Source organism: Clupea harengus, chromosome 3 (assembly GCF_900700415.2).
Source record: "Clupea harengus chromosome 3, Ch_v2.0.2, whole genome shotgun sequence".
Lineage (NCBI taxonomy): Eukaryota > Metazoa > Chordata > Actinopteri > Clupeiformes > Clupeidae > Clupea > Clupea harengus.
Window position 1 is genome coordinate 546998 of NC_045154.1, and position 15503 is coordinate 562500.

Sequence of the window (15503 nt, forward strand, 5' to 3'; positions counted from 1 at the left end):
TTGACACCCCTTCTTCTGTTTAGGATCTTAAACTTGGACTGTTTCAATGTCTAATCAGAGACACGGGTGAATGTTCGGAGTGAAACCTTCCTCTCTCCCTTGATTCCCATCATTGCAAGAATAAAGCCCTGATTGATCATTCTCCGACTATCTGTGGTATTAGAAAAAAATAGCAATCGATTTTTGACTCGCATCATGTCTTGCAGTGCTCCACAAGGTTGTAATCTAACTGCAATCTCTAGCTAATGGTGACAATGGATGTGTACAGAAGCGAAATAAGTACAAATAAGACTGCCATATTCACTCTCGCTGTGACTCTCCTGACACACTGAAAGAAATGATTCAGGGTAAAAGAGAAACGGAGACCAGGAATGGGGAAGTGAAATTCGACTGGTTGTAAACACCCTCATTTTTTTTATTCTCAGTGTTAGTTCCAAGAGCTTACAGCATCAGAAAACCTTAAAAAAAAAAAAACCATCACCAAGAAACATCGAATAGTTTTTCAGCATACGGCTAAATAAACACAACATATAAGATGTCCATAAGGGTGCACGGTATTAGACTTTGCTCAAATGATTAAAATACGTTTCCATATGAGTTGAACTAGAAGAGCAATGAGGTCTCGTATAGTAAGACTGCTGAGAGGCGATAAAAAAATGTCATCAGTCAAGTGAAGGCAGCTTGAACTGAAATATGTCATCTGGGTCACTGAGCCCAAGTCATCGGGCAGCCCACTGGGACCACTGAGTAGGTGGCATTGGATTTGAAGTTGATATATTAGTATTTACATATTATTTTCCCTTGACGATGTGTTTTCAAACAAAAATTGCACAAATTTCCATATATTGATCAATGCAATCCCCTAGCAACAACATTAAAGTAAACTATTGTGAATGTTATACCTTGGCAAGTAATAGTATTGAGACAGTGTCATGGCAGCTCTGCTACAGGCTGTGTCTCTCTGCGGTCTATACTTTGGACAAGAGGTCCATGGCTGTCTCCCCAGTTCCTTCCCTCTGGTTTCAAGTGTTTCTACATCCGCAGGCCAATGCTTGGCACACCTAGAAGTTGGAGCCAAATGGGAAAAACTAAAATTGTATTTTGTATTGTTTAACACCACATCATAATGTCATTTACAACAAAAATTGCTATTCCTAGTTAAGAAATATTGTAATGCATGTTTTGCAGCTGACCGTTTTCTCTCTTTTAACACTTTGCATGGCCCATGAAAATTTTAGGAATTGATGTCAGATGACCCTTTTAAAATCTCTCCTAAGGAAAGGGTGCCAGTGGCAGGTGACTGATCTGCAACCTAAAACGATGCTAGGAAGCACCATGAGTGATCTCAGTTCAAACTAGAATAGCTAGGTAATGTTGCCCACGAACCACTCTTTGTCAGGGGAGGTAAGGTCTGTGTTAACAAGGACAAACACAGGAGATAGGACCAGAGCAAAAGCCCATGAGGAATACAACACATGTATTAGAATGGCATTTGTGCAGCTTGCAGGAAATGGACAAACGCAATACCCTGAAGACATTATGGCATCATCAAATCATCAAAATGTAATCTCCACTTTTTTGGCAATTAAAGCATGTTAAAAACATGCTTCAGTACTGACATTCATAAATTGTACACAGTTAGTACAACAGTTATAAATGAGTGATGTCCAATTGGAATCTTGCCTAAGGGGCCCTTGGAATATCATGTTTGTGTTGTGTTTAATAAGGCAAAATTGAATGCTGAGTGAAATTCTAGAAAGTACAATTACCTTTCTCACAACTTTGTCATTTAAAATATTCATGTTGGAGTTGTATTGAAAATACATTATTAAATTCAATGCTAAAAGTTATTTGCAATTTCTGATTGTTTGTGTTGATCTCCCTTCTTTTTGAGCCTCTTCTCCTTTGACTCGTGTACTTTATTAAGCAATGGCCTTGGCTTCTGGTAAGAATGCCTCCCAGTATTTAATCAACTGGAAAAGAAAAAAAACAAAATCGGTTAAACTATACCACATGGAGTCATCTTCTGCAATGTTTTATGTTCCACCAACAAACCAACGTACCTGTTGCTGTGAATTTACTAACACCTGCAGGTATTTTAGCGTCTGTTTTTTGAAATCCTTCGCCTTTTCCTTCTGTTGACGAAATGAAAGATCGTTTATAGAATGCTCCTTTCTGAGGAGTTTACTTTACTTCATACCAGACAGATATGTTCAGTTCATAAAGAAAAATCAAAGTCAAACCTCAAACCGAATCACTTCTTTTCGAACAGTTGCTGAAATCCTTTCAAAGTCTCTCTCATACTGCGTCACCTTTGCCTCCCACTGTTAATATAGGACAAAGATGTAAAAAAAACTGCTAGTTTACACACAGGTTTCTCACTTGAGAAAGTACAGCATCTAGTAATTGATCAAATAAAAAGTAATTTTTGTACCTAGAAATAATGAAAAACACAAAACACAACTAACACAAGTTTATCCAACTTGCTTTTAAGTGCACATTGTAGAGAAATCTGTAGGATAAAACCTAGAGTACCTCTGTAATTTCATCCTTAGCTAGCTGCAGTTTCTCTGGCTTGTTGGCCCAGAGCAGCTTGGCCTCAACTTCACGTTTCTTCTGAAGCATGTTTTGAGCCTCCTGCCAACGCTGCCACATCTTCATACGCTGGTCAAAACACCCCTGGAACGTTCAAAAAAAAAAACATACCACAGATGAAGGAAATAATCACTTTTGTGTCATTCTTACCAATAATGACTTGTAATGTCACATCATGTAGATGTTGGACACATTTTCCACAGAACAAACCACTTTTTGCAGTCACGTGGTGGCTTGATTTGTTGTCAGGAACTGCTATTGTTATAGTTTAATTTGTAATACCTTGCCATTTACATTGGCTTTGTATCTTTTTGCTTTTTTTTTTTACAATTTGTGAGAAGATTTTTCAATTGGTAGCTACAGCAGCAAGAAGTCAGGTTTAAACGCGAACATGAACACATAAAGAATGTAAGAAATAATATCCTATTACACAGAAAGAAGCGATTCAAATCAATAATGAACCAAACATGAAGATTAAGGTACAACCTGAATATACGGTAAATAACATAAGTGAGTAAATCACTCAGGGGTCCATGTTCAACCTGAATATACGGTAAATAACATAAGTGAGTAAATCACTCAGGGGTCCATGTTCATTTTTGGGATTCTGAGATTTCTGAGAATTCTGAGAGGGCATGAGGGAGAAAGTGTTTTCAGTGGTGTTCCATACGTTAGTGTTACTAACACAATTATTTTTTTACCCTAACTGCTCCCAGCAGACGGATGTAATCAGCTAGCAACTCTGCGAAGATGAAGAAATCATTCCCAGCCTGCTCCTGGTGCAACTGTTCAATCTTGTCCTCCACCTCGGCCAGCTGACAGAGCGCACGGGACAGAGCTGTGTTGTCCTCGGAGCTGCCCAGCATCCCGATACTCTTGGCAAACATCGCCGTATGGGCCGACAAGTCTGATATGTGGAAGAAATTAAAAAGGTTGTATTCAGCCAAACAGTCTTGATTATTTAAAAAAAAAAAAATGTTTTATTTCTGACCGATTTGTACAGATTAATTCTGTATTCTTTAGAGCATACTCCCTACAATTGAAGTGCAGATAATTGGGGGTCACCACCCCATTCTGGGCGTCATAGTGGGAGTCTCACCCTTTCTGTGATTGACAAGTGAATCCACCATGGCATGAAGTTTTCTTAGCTGCTGGTCCTCCCCCTCCACCTCCTGAAGTTTCTCCTCAAACCACTGTAGCAGCACAAGGGAAACATCCTTTAACCGAGTAGTCCATCAACCGTCCAACATTCACTGCAACCACCAAATAGCTTAAGATGGAAAATACATGTGTTTGGGGGCGACAGTGGTACAGGAGGTAAAGAAGTCGTTTAGTAATCAGAAGGTTGCTAGTTCGATTCCCTGTCGAAGCGTCCTTGAGCAAGGCACTGAACCCCTAATTGCTCCTGATGTGCAGTGTGCCATCAGTGTGAATGTAAAATGTGTATTCATTGTAAGTCGCACATACAGTATGTAAGTCGCTTTGGATAAAAGCGTCTGCTAAATGACTAAATGTAAATGTTTGAATAATGGTCATTTCAAGGAAAATAGGAATCAGCTGAATTGTTGCATACTACATCGGACTCGTTCATCTTTATGGTCATTTTGCTGACAGCCTCGGTGGCCCTGTTGATGATCTTCAGGAAGCCCGCGCCGCTGAATGTCTGGGTGTTCACTGCCCTGGGCAACTGGGAAAGAAAAACAAAACAAACAAACTGTTAAAACAACCAACCAGTTATGGGTCTCTCTCTACAACATAACGCAAGTTAACCGTGTTCTGTACACAACAGTGTATACACTAAAACTAGATATGCAGATCAGTGAAAATATATATACACACACCACTACAAACTGTGTCTTGTCCTCTTTGATATGAACCATTCAAGGTCGAGTATATCAACAAGGTTTTGTGCTGAGAGTTAAGTAAATATCAGGAGACCTAACATGTACTTCAGTATAAAATGAATAACCTTCTCTAGGACCTTAACCCGTAACATTTCAATCTGAACTGGGCCTTGCCAGAACTGTATCGCTGCCCACTGAAAATGTGAACATTTTGAAAAGCAGACAACACCACTTGCAAAGTAGATAAGGTTCTGTACCATGAATCTGTATGATGCAGTTTTCCTTTGAACAGTGCAATACTCTACAACATCTAGTTGTTAGTCCTTGACAATGGATTAGTTTTGATTCGTCATCTGATTACAAAGCACCTGGATTCAAATTGTTTTCCAATACAAATAGTTCCAATGGCATCTAAGAGCACAAATGATAGTAAGCATATGCTTAATCTGTGTCATGATTATGAGGCGGTCCTCCATTAGGACACACACACACACACATTACCCCTCCATTAGGACACACACACACACATTACCCCTCCATTAGGACACACACACACACATTACCCCTCCATTAGAACACACACACACACACATTACCCCTCCATTAGAACACACACACACACACATTACCCCTCCATTAGAACACACACACACACACATTACCCCTCCATTAGAACACACACACACACACATTACCCCTCCATTAGAACACACACACACACACATTACCCCTCCATTAGAACACACACACACACACATTACCCCTCCATTAGAACACACACACACACACATTACCCCTCCATTAGAACACACACACACACACATTACCCCTCCATTAGGACACACACACACACATTACCCCTCCATTAGAACACACACACACACATTACCCCTCCATTAGAACACACACACACATTACCTCCAGATGTGAGTAATGTTACCCATTCATCGTACCGGTGCACAATTCTCCGGCAGTGCAGTATGACTTAATAACTCATTATTTGGGACCAATGGCTATGCCGAGCACACAGTAAACTAACTAGCCTAGCTACCTATAAAATCCATCCTAATGTTATTGGTAGTGCATGCGTTCACTGACGAACAAATGGGCGCGCAAATTTTGATAGCTGGCTGGCTGGATGTCGTTAACACAGTCTAGGCATATTATGAAACTGTTTAGAGATGCTTAATGTTCTACTGAACCTGTGATCAGAGCTTGCCATACAGCACACAGTTACACTTAGCATGACTTGTGTACGGAGTGCTGCTACCAATAACAGTGACCCCGTACAGTGATTCTGACATTAGAAACCATCACCTATATCAAGCAGGAATTGTTGAAGTCCAACCAATCAGAGCTTATTTTGTAGCTAATAACCTCCCCCGTCTAATGAACCCATTGGTCAATGTCCTGCTCATTTGGACAGACGTAGAGATGCCCTTCAGTTAAACCTTCAGAGTGTACGGCACACTGTTAATATAGGTGTGTGTGTGTGTATGTGTGTGTGTGTGTGTGTGTGTGTGTGTGTGAGAGAGAGAGCATGTGAGTGTAAGGAGGAGTGTATATAGGTGTGTTTGCTTAGAAAAAGGGACGGACAGAAGAAGAGTCCAACTAGGTAGATAGATGGATAGATAGATGGATAGATGGATACTTTATTAATCCCGAGGGAAATTTAGTTTAAATTAAATAAGTTTAAATTTATTTAAACTGACAAACCAAAACATTATGACCACTCATAGATGAAGAGAAAGATGTTGCTCAACACATTGCAAAAAAGGCGAGAGAGAAAATAAAATAAAAATTAAAATTCCTACCTCCTCTCTTTCCAGAAATTCTCTTACGTCTGGGTCCTGCAACAATGTAGGGTGACACAAAACCTTTTGGAGAAACCTGAGAGAAACATGGAGCGAGGTGGAGAGAGCTGGTGAGACTGGGCACTAATTCACTTATTAGGATGTACTATATCAGGGACATTTCTTGTCATAAATGTGATAAATGCATCAACAGGAACTTCATTCGTTTCAGCTGGTGGACCGACCTGCCATAGTGAGGGACGATTCACATTGATTGCTTGTGAAGTAACATCATAGATGCGTTGATATATTTATATATATATATATATATATATATATAAATATAAATAATATAACCCTGTAGATTTTATACATTATATATATATATATATATTATACATTATAAAATGTAAAAGCAAAGAAAAACTGCATGTAGCTACAAATCTCCATGGAAACCTTAACCTAATTTAGGGATGTGATTGGCAAACGACAAAACAAGAGGATATATAAATCTACAGAGCAGCTCCCACCCCCTGACTAGGTGTAGTAGTGTTGTCATAAGTGTTGATCCAGAATCTGTCCTTTAAAACAGGTAGGATCAAACTGGTGCTGGGTCTAATATAGCATATGGATGGTCATTTTTCTTAATTCTGGAAGTTAAATGCTGAGAGAGGAAATGATTTCATTGCACCTGAAGGGAATTGGGTCTAAGAGACACGATTGGGAGCACTATAAGGAAGTCATGGCACAGCTGCACAGCTGCAAACCAGCCTGGTCGTGGGAGAAATTCCACGAGCCCTTCTCAACTTAAATCAGGACAACTAAGAAAAACCCGTGTTACTGCAAAACGCCTCCAGGATGACCTGATGAAGTGCTTCCGTGGCAACTATAAGATGAGCACTCCACTCTTGACCCTGAGGAACATCAAAGGTTGACTAGAATATGCCAGGAGGAATTTGGACAGGATTGCAGAGTTTTGGGAGGCGTGTCTATGGCTGATGAAACTAAACTGGAACTGTTTGGACACATGGACCAGTGGTATATCTGGCGTGAGAAAGGCCAGGCCTATGACCAGAAGAACCCCATCTGCACGGTCAAGCAAGGAGGTGGGTAATAATTGATGATGTGGGGATGTTTTTCTGCTGCAGGAACTGCCAGTCTTGACGGTGTACCTGGCATCATGGATTCCAAGAAATACCAGGCCATTTTAAAGAGGGACGTGATGCTTTCTGTCAGGAAATTGAACTTGGGTGATCATTGGACTCTCCAGCAAGACAACGATCCCAAGCACACCTCCAAGTCAAACCAAAGCTTGATTGAGCAATAGATCCTGGAATGTCCTGGAGTGGCTTTCTCAGTCCCCTGATTTAAATCTTTGGTGGGATTTGAAGAAGGCAGTTGGGGTTGAAAAGAGTTACATTTTTCATTTGAACTCAAAGTAAAGTCAATTTACGTTCTCAAAATAACTCATATGTATCAATAAATATTTTTTTGTTGTATTTTTTTAGGCTTTTTGTCATATACTTTCAATCACCTCGATTCACACACACATACACACACACACACATGCATACACACATTACTATAGCGTCTTTAGAGGTGAGGGGGTTCACATTACTATAGCGTCTTTAGAGGTGAGGGGGTTCACATTACTATAGCGTCTTTAGAGGTGAGGGGGTTCACATTACTATAGCGTCTTTAGAGGTGAGGGGGTTGACATTACTATAGCGTCTTTAGAGGTGAGGGGGTTGACATTACTATAGCGTCTTTAGAGGTGAGGGGGTTCACATTACTATAGCGTCTTTAGAGGTGAGGGGGTTGACATTACTATAGCGTCTTTAGAGGTGAGGGGATTCACATTACTATAGCGTCTTTAGAGGTGAGGGGATTCACATTACTATAGCGTCTTTAGAGGTGAGGGGGTTCACATTACTATAGCGTCTTTAGAGGTGAGGGGGTTGACTATTTCGGATTGCAACTGTATTATTAGTATCTTTATGTGTTAACACACCAGATACAGATACTTTATATGTAGTACATTAGTGCATAGTGCATAGGGTCACTGCTTCACTGCTATCGTAACGGGGTATAATAGCGGCAGACTGGTCGATTTTTAACAAACTGGCCGATAACCGACGTAGCTACTACGTTATATAAACTATATAGTTTAAGTGATTTACAGAACATATTCGATTATTATAAAGATAATAATATTATTGTTATTCAATAATAACAACAACAACAACCTTAAGAGCTGGTTATCAGAAATGAGAATTATGCATACTTATATACCTGTCAGAACTTATCAAGTGGGCCTGGGCTGTCATTTTGTATGTATTACAATGGTAATTTCAGAAACAGAGATGAATGCTATTCATTTTATAAATATACACACACACACACACACACACACACACACACACACACACACACACACACACACACACATACATATATGGCTTGTAACAAATATATATATATATATATATAATTGCTGTACTTCACCCAACAAAGACTGGCGAAGATTAATGCAGTTACATTGTGCTGTCAATAATAACATTAATTATAGGCTATGTACAGCAGCTTTCAATGCGGTGAATGTTAACCATAAAATTGCTAACCAACAATGTCACCATTCAATTATGTAGATCAGCTCTTCTGGCATTTGGGCGCTAGGGAGACAGTGGACCTACAGTGTAACATTTTGTTGTTGTTGTCGTTGGTATAACAGTTTAAAAAGCACTCAACTCCCTGATGAATCTAAGAGATGTTACTTTGGAAACAGTTAATTTGTCTTTGCATTGCAAAATGTGCATTAACGAAAGGCGATTTGAATGCAGAATGTCTAGCAAGTTGCACTTTTTGTCCCAAAACAGCCTAACATGCATTAACTTACAACCATAGAACTACTACAATTTAATTTAAATTCCAAAGAAGGGTTCACTTAAGTCATAGGTTCTTCTTTAAAAAGTATCTTAGTTCCATTTGTGGCACAAGTGCTCAGTTTAATGTTTAAAAGATAGTACCTCTCCAGAGCGGCTCTCCTCTTCTCAACAAACTCCACAGATGAGGGGTCTTCCTTCCCTACTTTCATTTTTGTCATCCCTGTTATAAAACAAGAGAGACACATTAAATACAAACAATAATAAGTAACGCAAACAATAGATGCAGATTAGTTTGTATTTAAGAGAAATTGGGGCGACAGTGGTACAGTAGGTAGAGAAGTCGTTTAGTAATCAGAAGGTTGCTAGTTCGATTCCCACTGTCGAAGCATCCTTGAGCAAGACACTGAACCCCTAATTGCTCCTGATGTGTAGTGTGCCATCAGTGTAAAAATGTAAAATGTGTATACATTGTAAGTCGCACATATGTAAGTCGCTTTGGACAAAAGCGTCTGCTAAATGACTAAATGTAAATGACAAACAGACCGAACCGAAAACAACCTTCTCAGCAGAGGTAATAACAATTGCACTTTAGCCGTATTAGAGTAAAAATGTAAAATGTGTATACATTGTAAGTCGCACATATGTAAGTTGCTTTGGATAAAAGCGTCTGCTAAATGACTAAATGACTAAATGTAAATGTAAATGACTAAATGTAAATGTAAATGACTAAATGTAAATGTAAATTTTACCCAGAAAGCTTTTCTCTGGCGGTGGGGGTACGATATAACCATTCTGGGAGAGTTTCTCAGAGAGCTTCTCGTACATCCCGAGGAAATCACTGAAGCGCCTTCTCACTTCAAAGGCCTTCCTCTTAAACATGGGTAGTGTAGTCTGAAAGAAAGGCAGAGTGTTTAATTTTACTATCAACAATGAAAAGATAGATAGATAGATAGATGGATACTTTATTAATCCCGAAGGAAATTTAGGTAAGGCCTAACTGTATGGTTGGGTCATATCAGGCTAGCTAGCAAAAGCTAGTAGCTAAAAGAAGTTCAAAGCAATACGGCAAAAGCTACATTCTTTTACTTAGCTACATAACAGCAGTTAATAAGGAGAATACGTATTCGTTTCATGGGAACGTTACATTTACACATCACTGCTTGCCCCTGCCTGTCCTTTACACTAAATCAGAAATATGCATTCTTATCTTCACCTGTCAGAAAACCCATCAAGTGGGTCCTGGGACCACTCGTTGCAAAGCAAGGTAATCCTAACTAAGAGCTGTTGTATGTATTACAAAGGTCATCTCAGAAACAAAGAAGTTAGTTAGTTAGTTTTTGCAAAGTGGTACTTTTACTCAACACTAATCTCTCTAAAAGCTCACTAAAACTAATCATTGCATATAAAATACAAAATAATATGAAACTGTTGCCTCTAAACTATGCAAGAGTGAACTTTACTATGACGGATGCACTACAAGTAGGTCTTAAGCATAAAGAAAGCCACCCCTGAAATGTCATTTTTATAGCTGCAACAAAGGCCATCACTGCTTGAAAAGAGGTGTATCAAGGGGTTTTAGGACAAAATGAATGCCCATCAAACCCTGCTGGACCAATGGGGAGGATGTTTAGAGGAGGGCAAGACACTGCTGGACCAATGGGGAGGATGTTTAGAGTGAATGCCCAACAAACCCTGCTGGACCAATGGGGAGGGAGGATGTTTAGAGTGAATGCCCATCAAACCCTGCTGGACCAATGGGGAGGATGTTTAGAGGAGGGCCAAGATATTGTGCCACCAATCCTAGGTAACTTTTGATGTTCCTTTGCACGCTCCCAATAAGGATTATTCGCCATGGCAACTAATGGCTCCAGGCAGGCCCCAAGTCTCAAATACACATCCAGGCGGAGCTGCGGTTGTGCGACAGGATACACGACTCTTTTCACGCAGTGCCTTATAAAGAGTATCGTCAAGGGGGGTTTCATCAGGCTGTCTTTGCTGTTAGCACATGTCTAAAACACTCAAACTATATGTAAAAGTGGAACAGGGGTGGTTAATTGATCATGCCATTGAACCCAAATGATCAATTATTTGTTCCAGAATTTAATAGATTATTAAACTACAAAAACAAACTGTTAGTTGCAGCCCTACTAAATCACCTACCATATTGACCCAACTATTAGCCACACTGTATATAAACTGCATTACAGTATTTTATGCAATTTTATGAAACAACGAAATGCCATGTAGTTGTGGAATTGGCTGAAATAATGTATGGCTCGGTCCAAGACACTTTGTTTGTTTTCCGTTTACAAAACCGGGGGGCAAATTAGAAATCACAGACTAGACCTTAAAACCTTTAAGATTATTACACTCAGATTATCACACCAATGCGTTAATAGCGTTGCTATAAACCTTAAAGGCTTTTCTTTCTGATTAATACACTGACAAATAAAATGAATGTTTAAGAAGTACCTAAATTACTGTTTTCCCCCGACTATAAACTGCACTGATTTTAAACTTCATTACAGTATTTTATGTAATTTTATAAAACAACCCTGTGTGTTGACCGCACCCATGTATTAACCGCAGTTTATTCAAAATGATGTAATCGTGTCACGTAAAACGAAATGTCATTAAGTTGTGGTGTGAGACCTACTAGTCATTTAAAATTTGTATGAAGTAGGGATTGCCATTTCAAGCAAAAATACTACACTTACACCCTCTCTCCACACACACACACACACACACACACACACACACACACACACACACACACACACACACACACACACACACACACACACACACACACACACACACACAGTGAAAACCATTTCCTGAGCGTTTATTTGGTGTTATGGCGTGTGGGAACGAACTCTAAATGTTTAAGTCGAATTGTTAATGAATCACCCTAGTACCTTAAACGATAATCTTCTAACACGCTTGCAGTGGAGATCTCAATATTTTAATGAATGTGTTTGCCAATGGCAAGGGGAGGGGGGGACTTCATTCACTAACGTTACATTGATATAAGCCCTTGCTCCATTGATCTCCCATTATTTCTTTCAGGATTGTTTAATGTATATGTGAAGCCATTTAACCTCTCCTGCAAGTGGTTGTGATCACTTTGAACCCATGACTGCCTTTTATTGGTGAGCTGATTTTGAGAAATTAAACTTGTTTCCTGGTTGCTATGGTTGTATAATTGCTATGCTAGCTAACTAGCTAGCTAAGGAAACTTTTAAATTACCTGAACATTTTTTAAATTTGGAATGGAGCTCCATTTGCATTAAATGATAGTTAGCTATCTAGCTTTTTTAGTCTACTCGATTTAACTTATAAAATGATAATAGAAAAAGGGTAAAACCCCTCAGGGTGCTTGTGCAGCTTAATATTAACAAGTTCATATTCACACATATTAACACGAGTTAATCACACGCTAGCAGCTGCCAATTGTTAAGATGGTTCCATAAGCTAAAGAAAGCTAGTTAAAAAGCTATGATGGGTAGATATCCTCTGTGCAGCTTCATATATATATATACACGAGTTCATATTCATTTCATATTCAAATTAGTTCATATTAGACACGCTAGCAACTATGAACTGTTAAGATGATTCTCTAAGCTAGAGATAGCTAGGATAGTTCATAGCCAAGTTAATTGGCATGAGACCTCTCGTGGAGGTTTGCGCTCCATAGCATCCTGTTAAAATACATTTGGGTGGGAATACAAGACATCTCCTCCTCCTCTTCTACCGCCTATGTTTGTTCCATGTGAGGTCATTGACTGGACCCGCACTGCTTATTCAATAAACCTGGAAAAATAGTGTGTGTAGTTTTTGTATTACTGTATTTTATTTTCTATCTTTGTATTACTTTCATGGTGTTTCTTCTTCCTTATTATTATTACTACTGGGCACAAGGTGAATGTTACTGACAAACCTTTTCAGTCCACCTAAATAGTATGACATACATAGCGACTCTAATTACTATTAAGTCTGATAAACTGACCAAGCCATGTTTGATGTATGCTATTCATTTTCTTGAAATAATAACAGAAACATTTATAGTGTGATTTAAAGTGCTGACATACCTGTGTGGATACCCTGTAGGCCATATAGGCATTCATACCTTCACCTACGGAAATATAAAAGGACAAAATAAATGAACAAAACAATACTAAACATAATATAAACAACAGTTTACATATGATGAATGTTTAAATTACCACCTCATTTTCTCATAGTGTTCTACATGCAAAGCCAATTCTATATTATGATTTCTGTTTAGTCATTGGGAGTCGGTACAGGAAAAGGATGGGAAGTCTGATTGCAAGGCCCATTGCCATCTTGCTAGTTTAATCCACTACCCTGTTTACAAATAAAAAGAGAGAATGCTGAGAAGGTAAACTCCTTCATTTCTCAACTGTTTAATTTCATTCATCTTCAAATAAGCACACAAGAGGTTTAATGGGATACTTGGACAAGAGTATCATTACTTATAACATATAATAACTTATTTGCTATTCTGTTATCATCTTACTCATGACACGCAGAAGAGCCTGTCTTTTTCTCCTCACAATTTTCTCTCAGATTATCCTCTTTCAGATGATCCTTTTTACCCATCGACATATTTTAACAATCATCATCCTTTCGAATTTTTACCAATGGGGAAGGGCTCTGGTAAGATGTGACTGAACCAGCCAGTGTCAGTTGAGAAACAAACATCAGCAAGAAAGCTGACTCTATGCCCGGAGGACGACCAACACATGCTAGATGGCCATCCAGCCCTGGTCATAGAGCACCAAGTAACTGACCTCTTACTTCTCACATGTGAACGTTTAGTTCACATATATTAGGTCTGACGTGAACATATTTAACATGAAAGGTCTGTAAGAGTTTGGCTTTTATTTTGAGTAACTATCAGTATGCGACAGGGGGCGACAGTGGTACAGGGGGTAGAGAAGTCGTTTAGTAATCAGAAGGTTGCTCGCTCGATTCCCTGTCGAAGCGTCCTTGAGCAAGACACTGAACCCCTAATTGCTCCTGATGTGCAGTGTGCCTTCAGTGTAAATGTAAAAATGTGTATACATGTGTAAGTCGCTTTGGATAAAAGCGTCTGCTAAATGACTAAATGTTAAATGTAAATGTAAGTATGCTCGAGTTAAACTTCCCACACTCAGCTGCAGCAGCCTGGGGCTTACCATGTTGGAACACTTACCAACTTTCTCTGGGTTAGTCACCGACACGTTCAGCTCAAACTTGTCCTCTTCCTCGAGCTGTGGAAGGGAATACACACTCATCTCATCGTCTGAAGTGAATTACACTTCACAGAAATGACACCAGACACTGAAGCATTTTCTGAATAAATAGTTAACAAAAAAAGAGCATGTAACATATCTGATGTGTTTAGGTATATTTTAACTGGGCTACCTCTTCCAACATTTTGGGCTGTTGTTTGGAGATGTTTGAGGAAGCAGAGGTGGAAGAAGCCGGTGTTAAGAGCCTGGAAGGTTCCACTCTCTTTCTCGCAATTGCCGGACTGTCCAGTGATAATTCAACAGTGGCCTCTATGGGGGGGGGGGGGGGGGGGGGGGAAAGAAAAGATAAAGAAATTAATTAAAACTAAATTAAAACTTACAAAGTGAGGCACCTGGGCGTGGGTGTGTTAGACAGACTTCAGTTTGTATTCATAATGTCAAAATGTGTGTTTTTTTTGTCTAACTGTCTTTATTGGGATAGTAATAAACACAATGGCATGTAATGACACATACTTGGGATTCCCTGGTCTTTCATGAAAGACATCTATTCAAGGTAAGCAATGCAACTTTTATAGAACTGGCTTATTTAAATTTATAATGGAAAATGAAAAAAAAATGGACTCTTTATTCACACATGCACAGCTTCTAACCTACAATGTCGACTGCTTTGGCTAAATAAACAAATACTGTACGTAGATGCCGCATTGGCCTCTGGTTCGTGCGCCAACCAGGGCACTTGACGGTGAAAATCTATGGAATTCAACCACAAATGACCAGCAGCAGCCCTCCAGCCTACAATTTATTTTTTTACTTTATTCGGAACGTGATGTACTTGAAAGTGCAGATGGCTATGTTACATTGTGTTTATATTTTGGGCATAACCCCACATCTGAATATAATACAGGCCCAATAGGTGTAAAAATATCATATGAAGTTACACACTACTTGAGATACATTTACACTCATACTAATAAAAGTAACAACACTTAAACTTTAATACATTTACACTCATACTAATAAAAGTAACAACACTTAAACTTTAATACTTTTTACTTGAGTACAGCTTTTGCTTACTTCCCCCACCTCTGGGCACATTGCATGTGTGCCATGACCCTCGATCTGAAGGCA

At 39.1% G+C, this 15503-nt stretch overlaps 1 protein-coding gene across 2 annotated transcripts in view; it reads right to left on the minus strand.

Moving 5' to 3' along the window:
- Window positions 1-380: 380 nt before the first annotated feature.
- snx1a (sorting nexin 1a) overlaps window positions 381-15503 on the minus strand; it is a 27451-nt gene continuing 12328 nt past the window's right edge. For both annotated transcript variants that reach the window (XM_031563886.2, XM_031563881.2), the window contains 13 exons: window positions 14548-14684; window positions 14336-14393; window positions 13209-13252; window positions 9867-10008; window positions 9259-9337; window positions 6254-6329; window positions 4169-4282; window positions 3695-3788; window positions 3297-3502; window positions 2536-2679; window positions 2244-2324; window positions 2064-2135; window positions 381-1973 (listed from right to left, as the gene is read on the minus strand). In XM_031563886.2, the coding sequence (XP_031419746.1) occupies window positions 1923-1973; window positions 2064-2135; window positions 2244-2324; window positions 2536-2679; window positions 3297-3502; window positions 3695-3788; window positions 4169-4282; window positions 6254-6329; window positions 9259-9337; window positions 9867-10008; window positions 13209-13252; window positions 14336-14393; window positions 14548-14684 (1298 nt within the window). In that variant the 3' untranslated portion in view covers window positions 381-1922. The remainder of the gene's footprint in view (window positions 1974-2063; window positions 2136-2243; window positions 2325-2535; window positions 2680-3296; window positions 3503-3694; window positions 3789-4168; window positions 4283-6253; window positions 6330-9258; window positions 9338-9866; window positions 10009-13208; window positions 13253-14335; window positions 14394-14547; window positions 14685-15503) is intronic.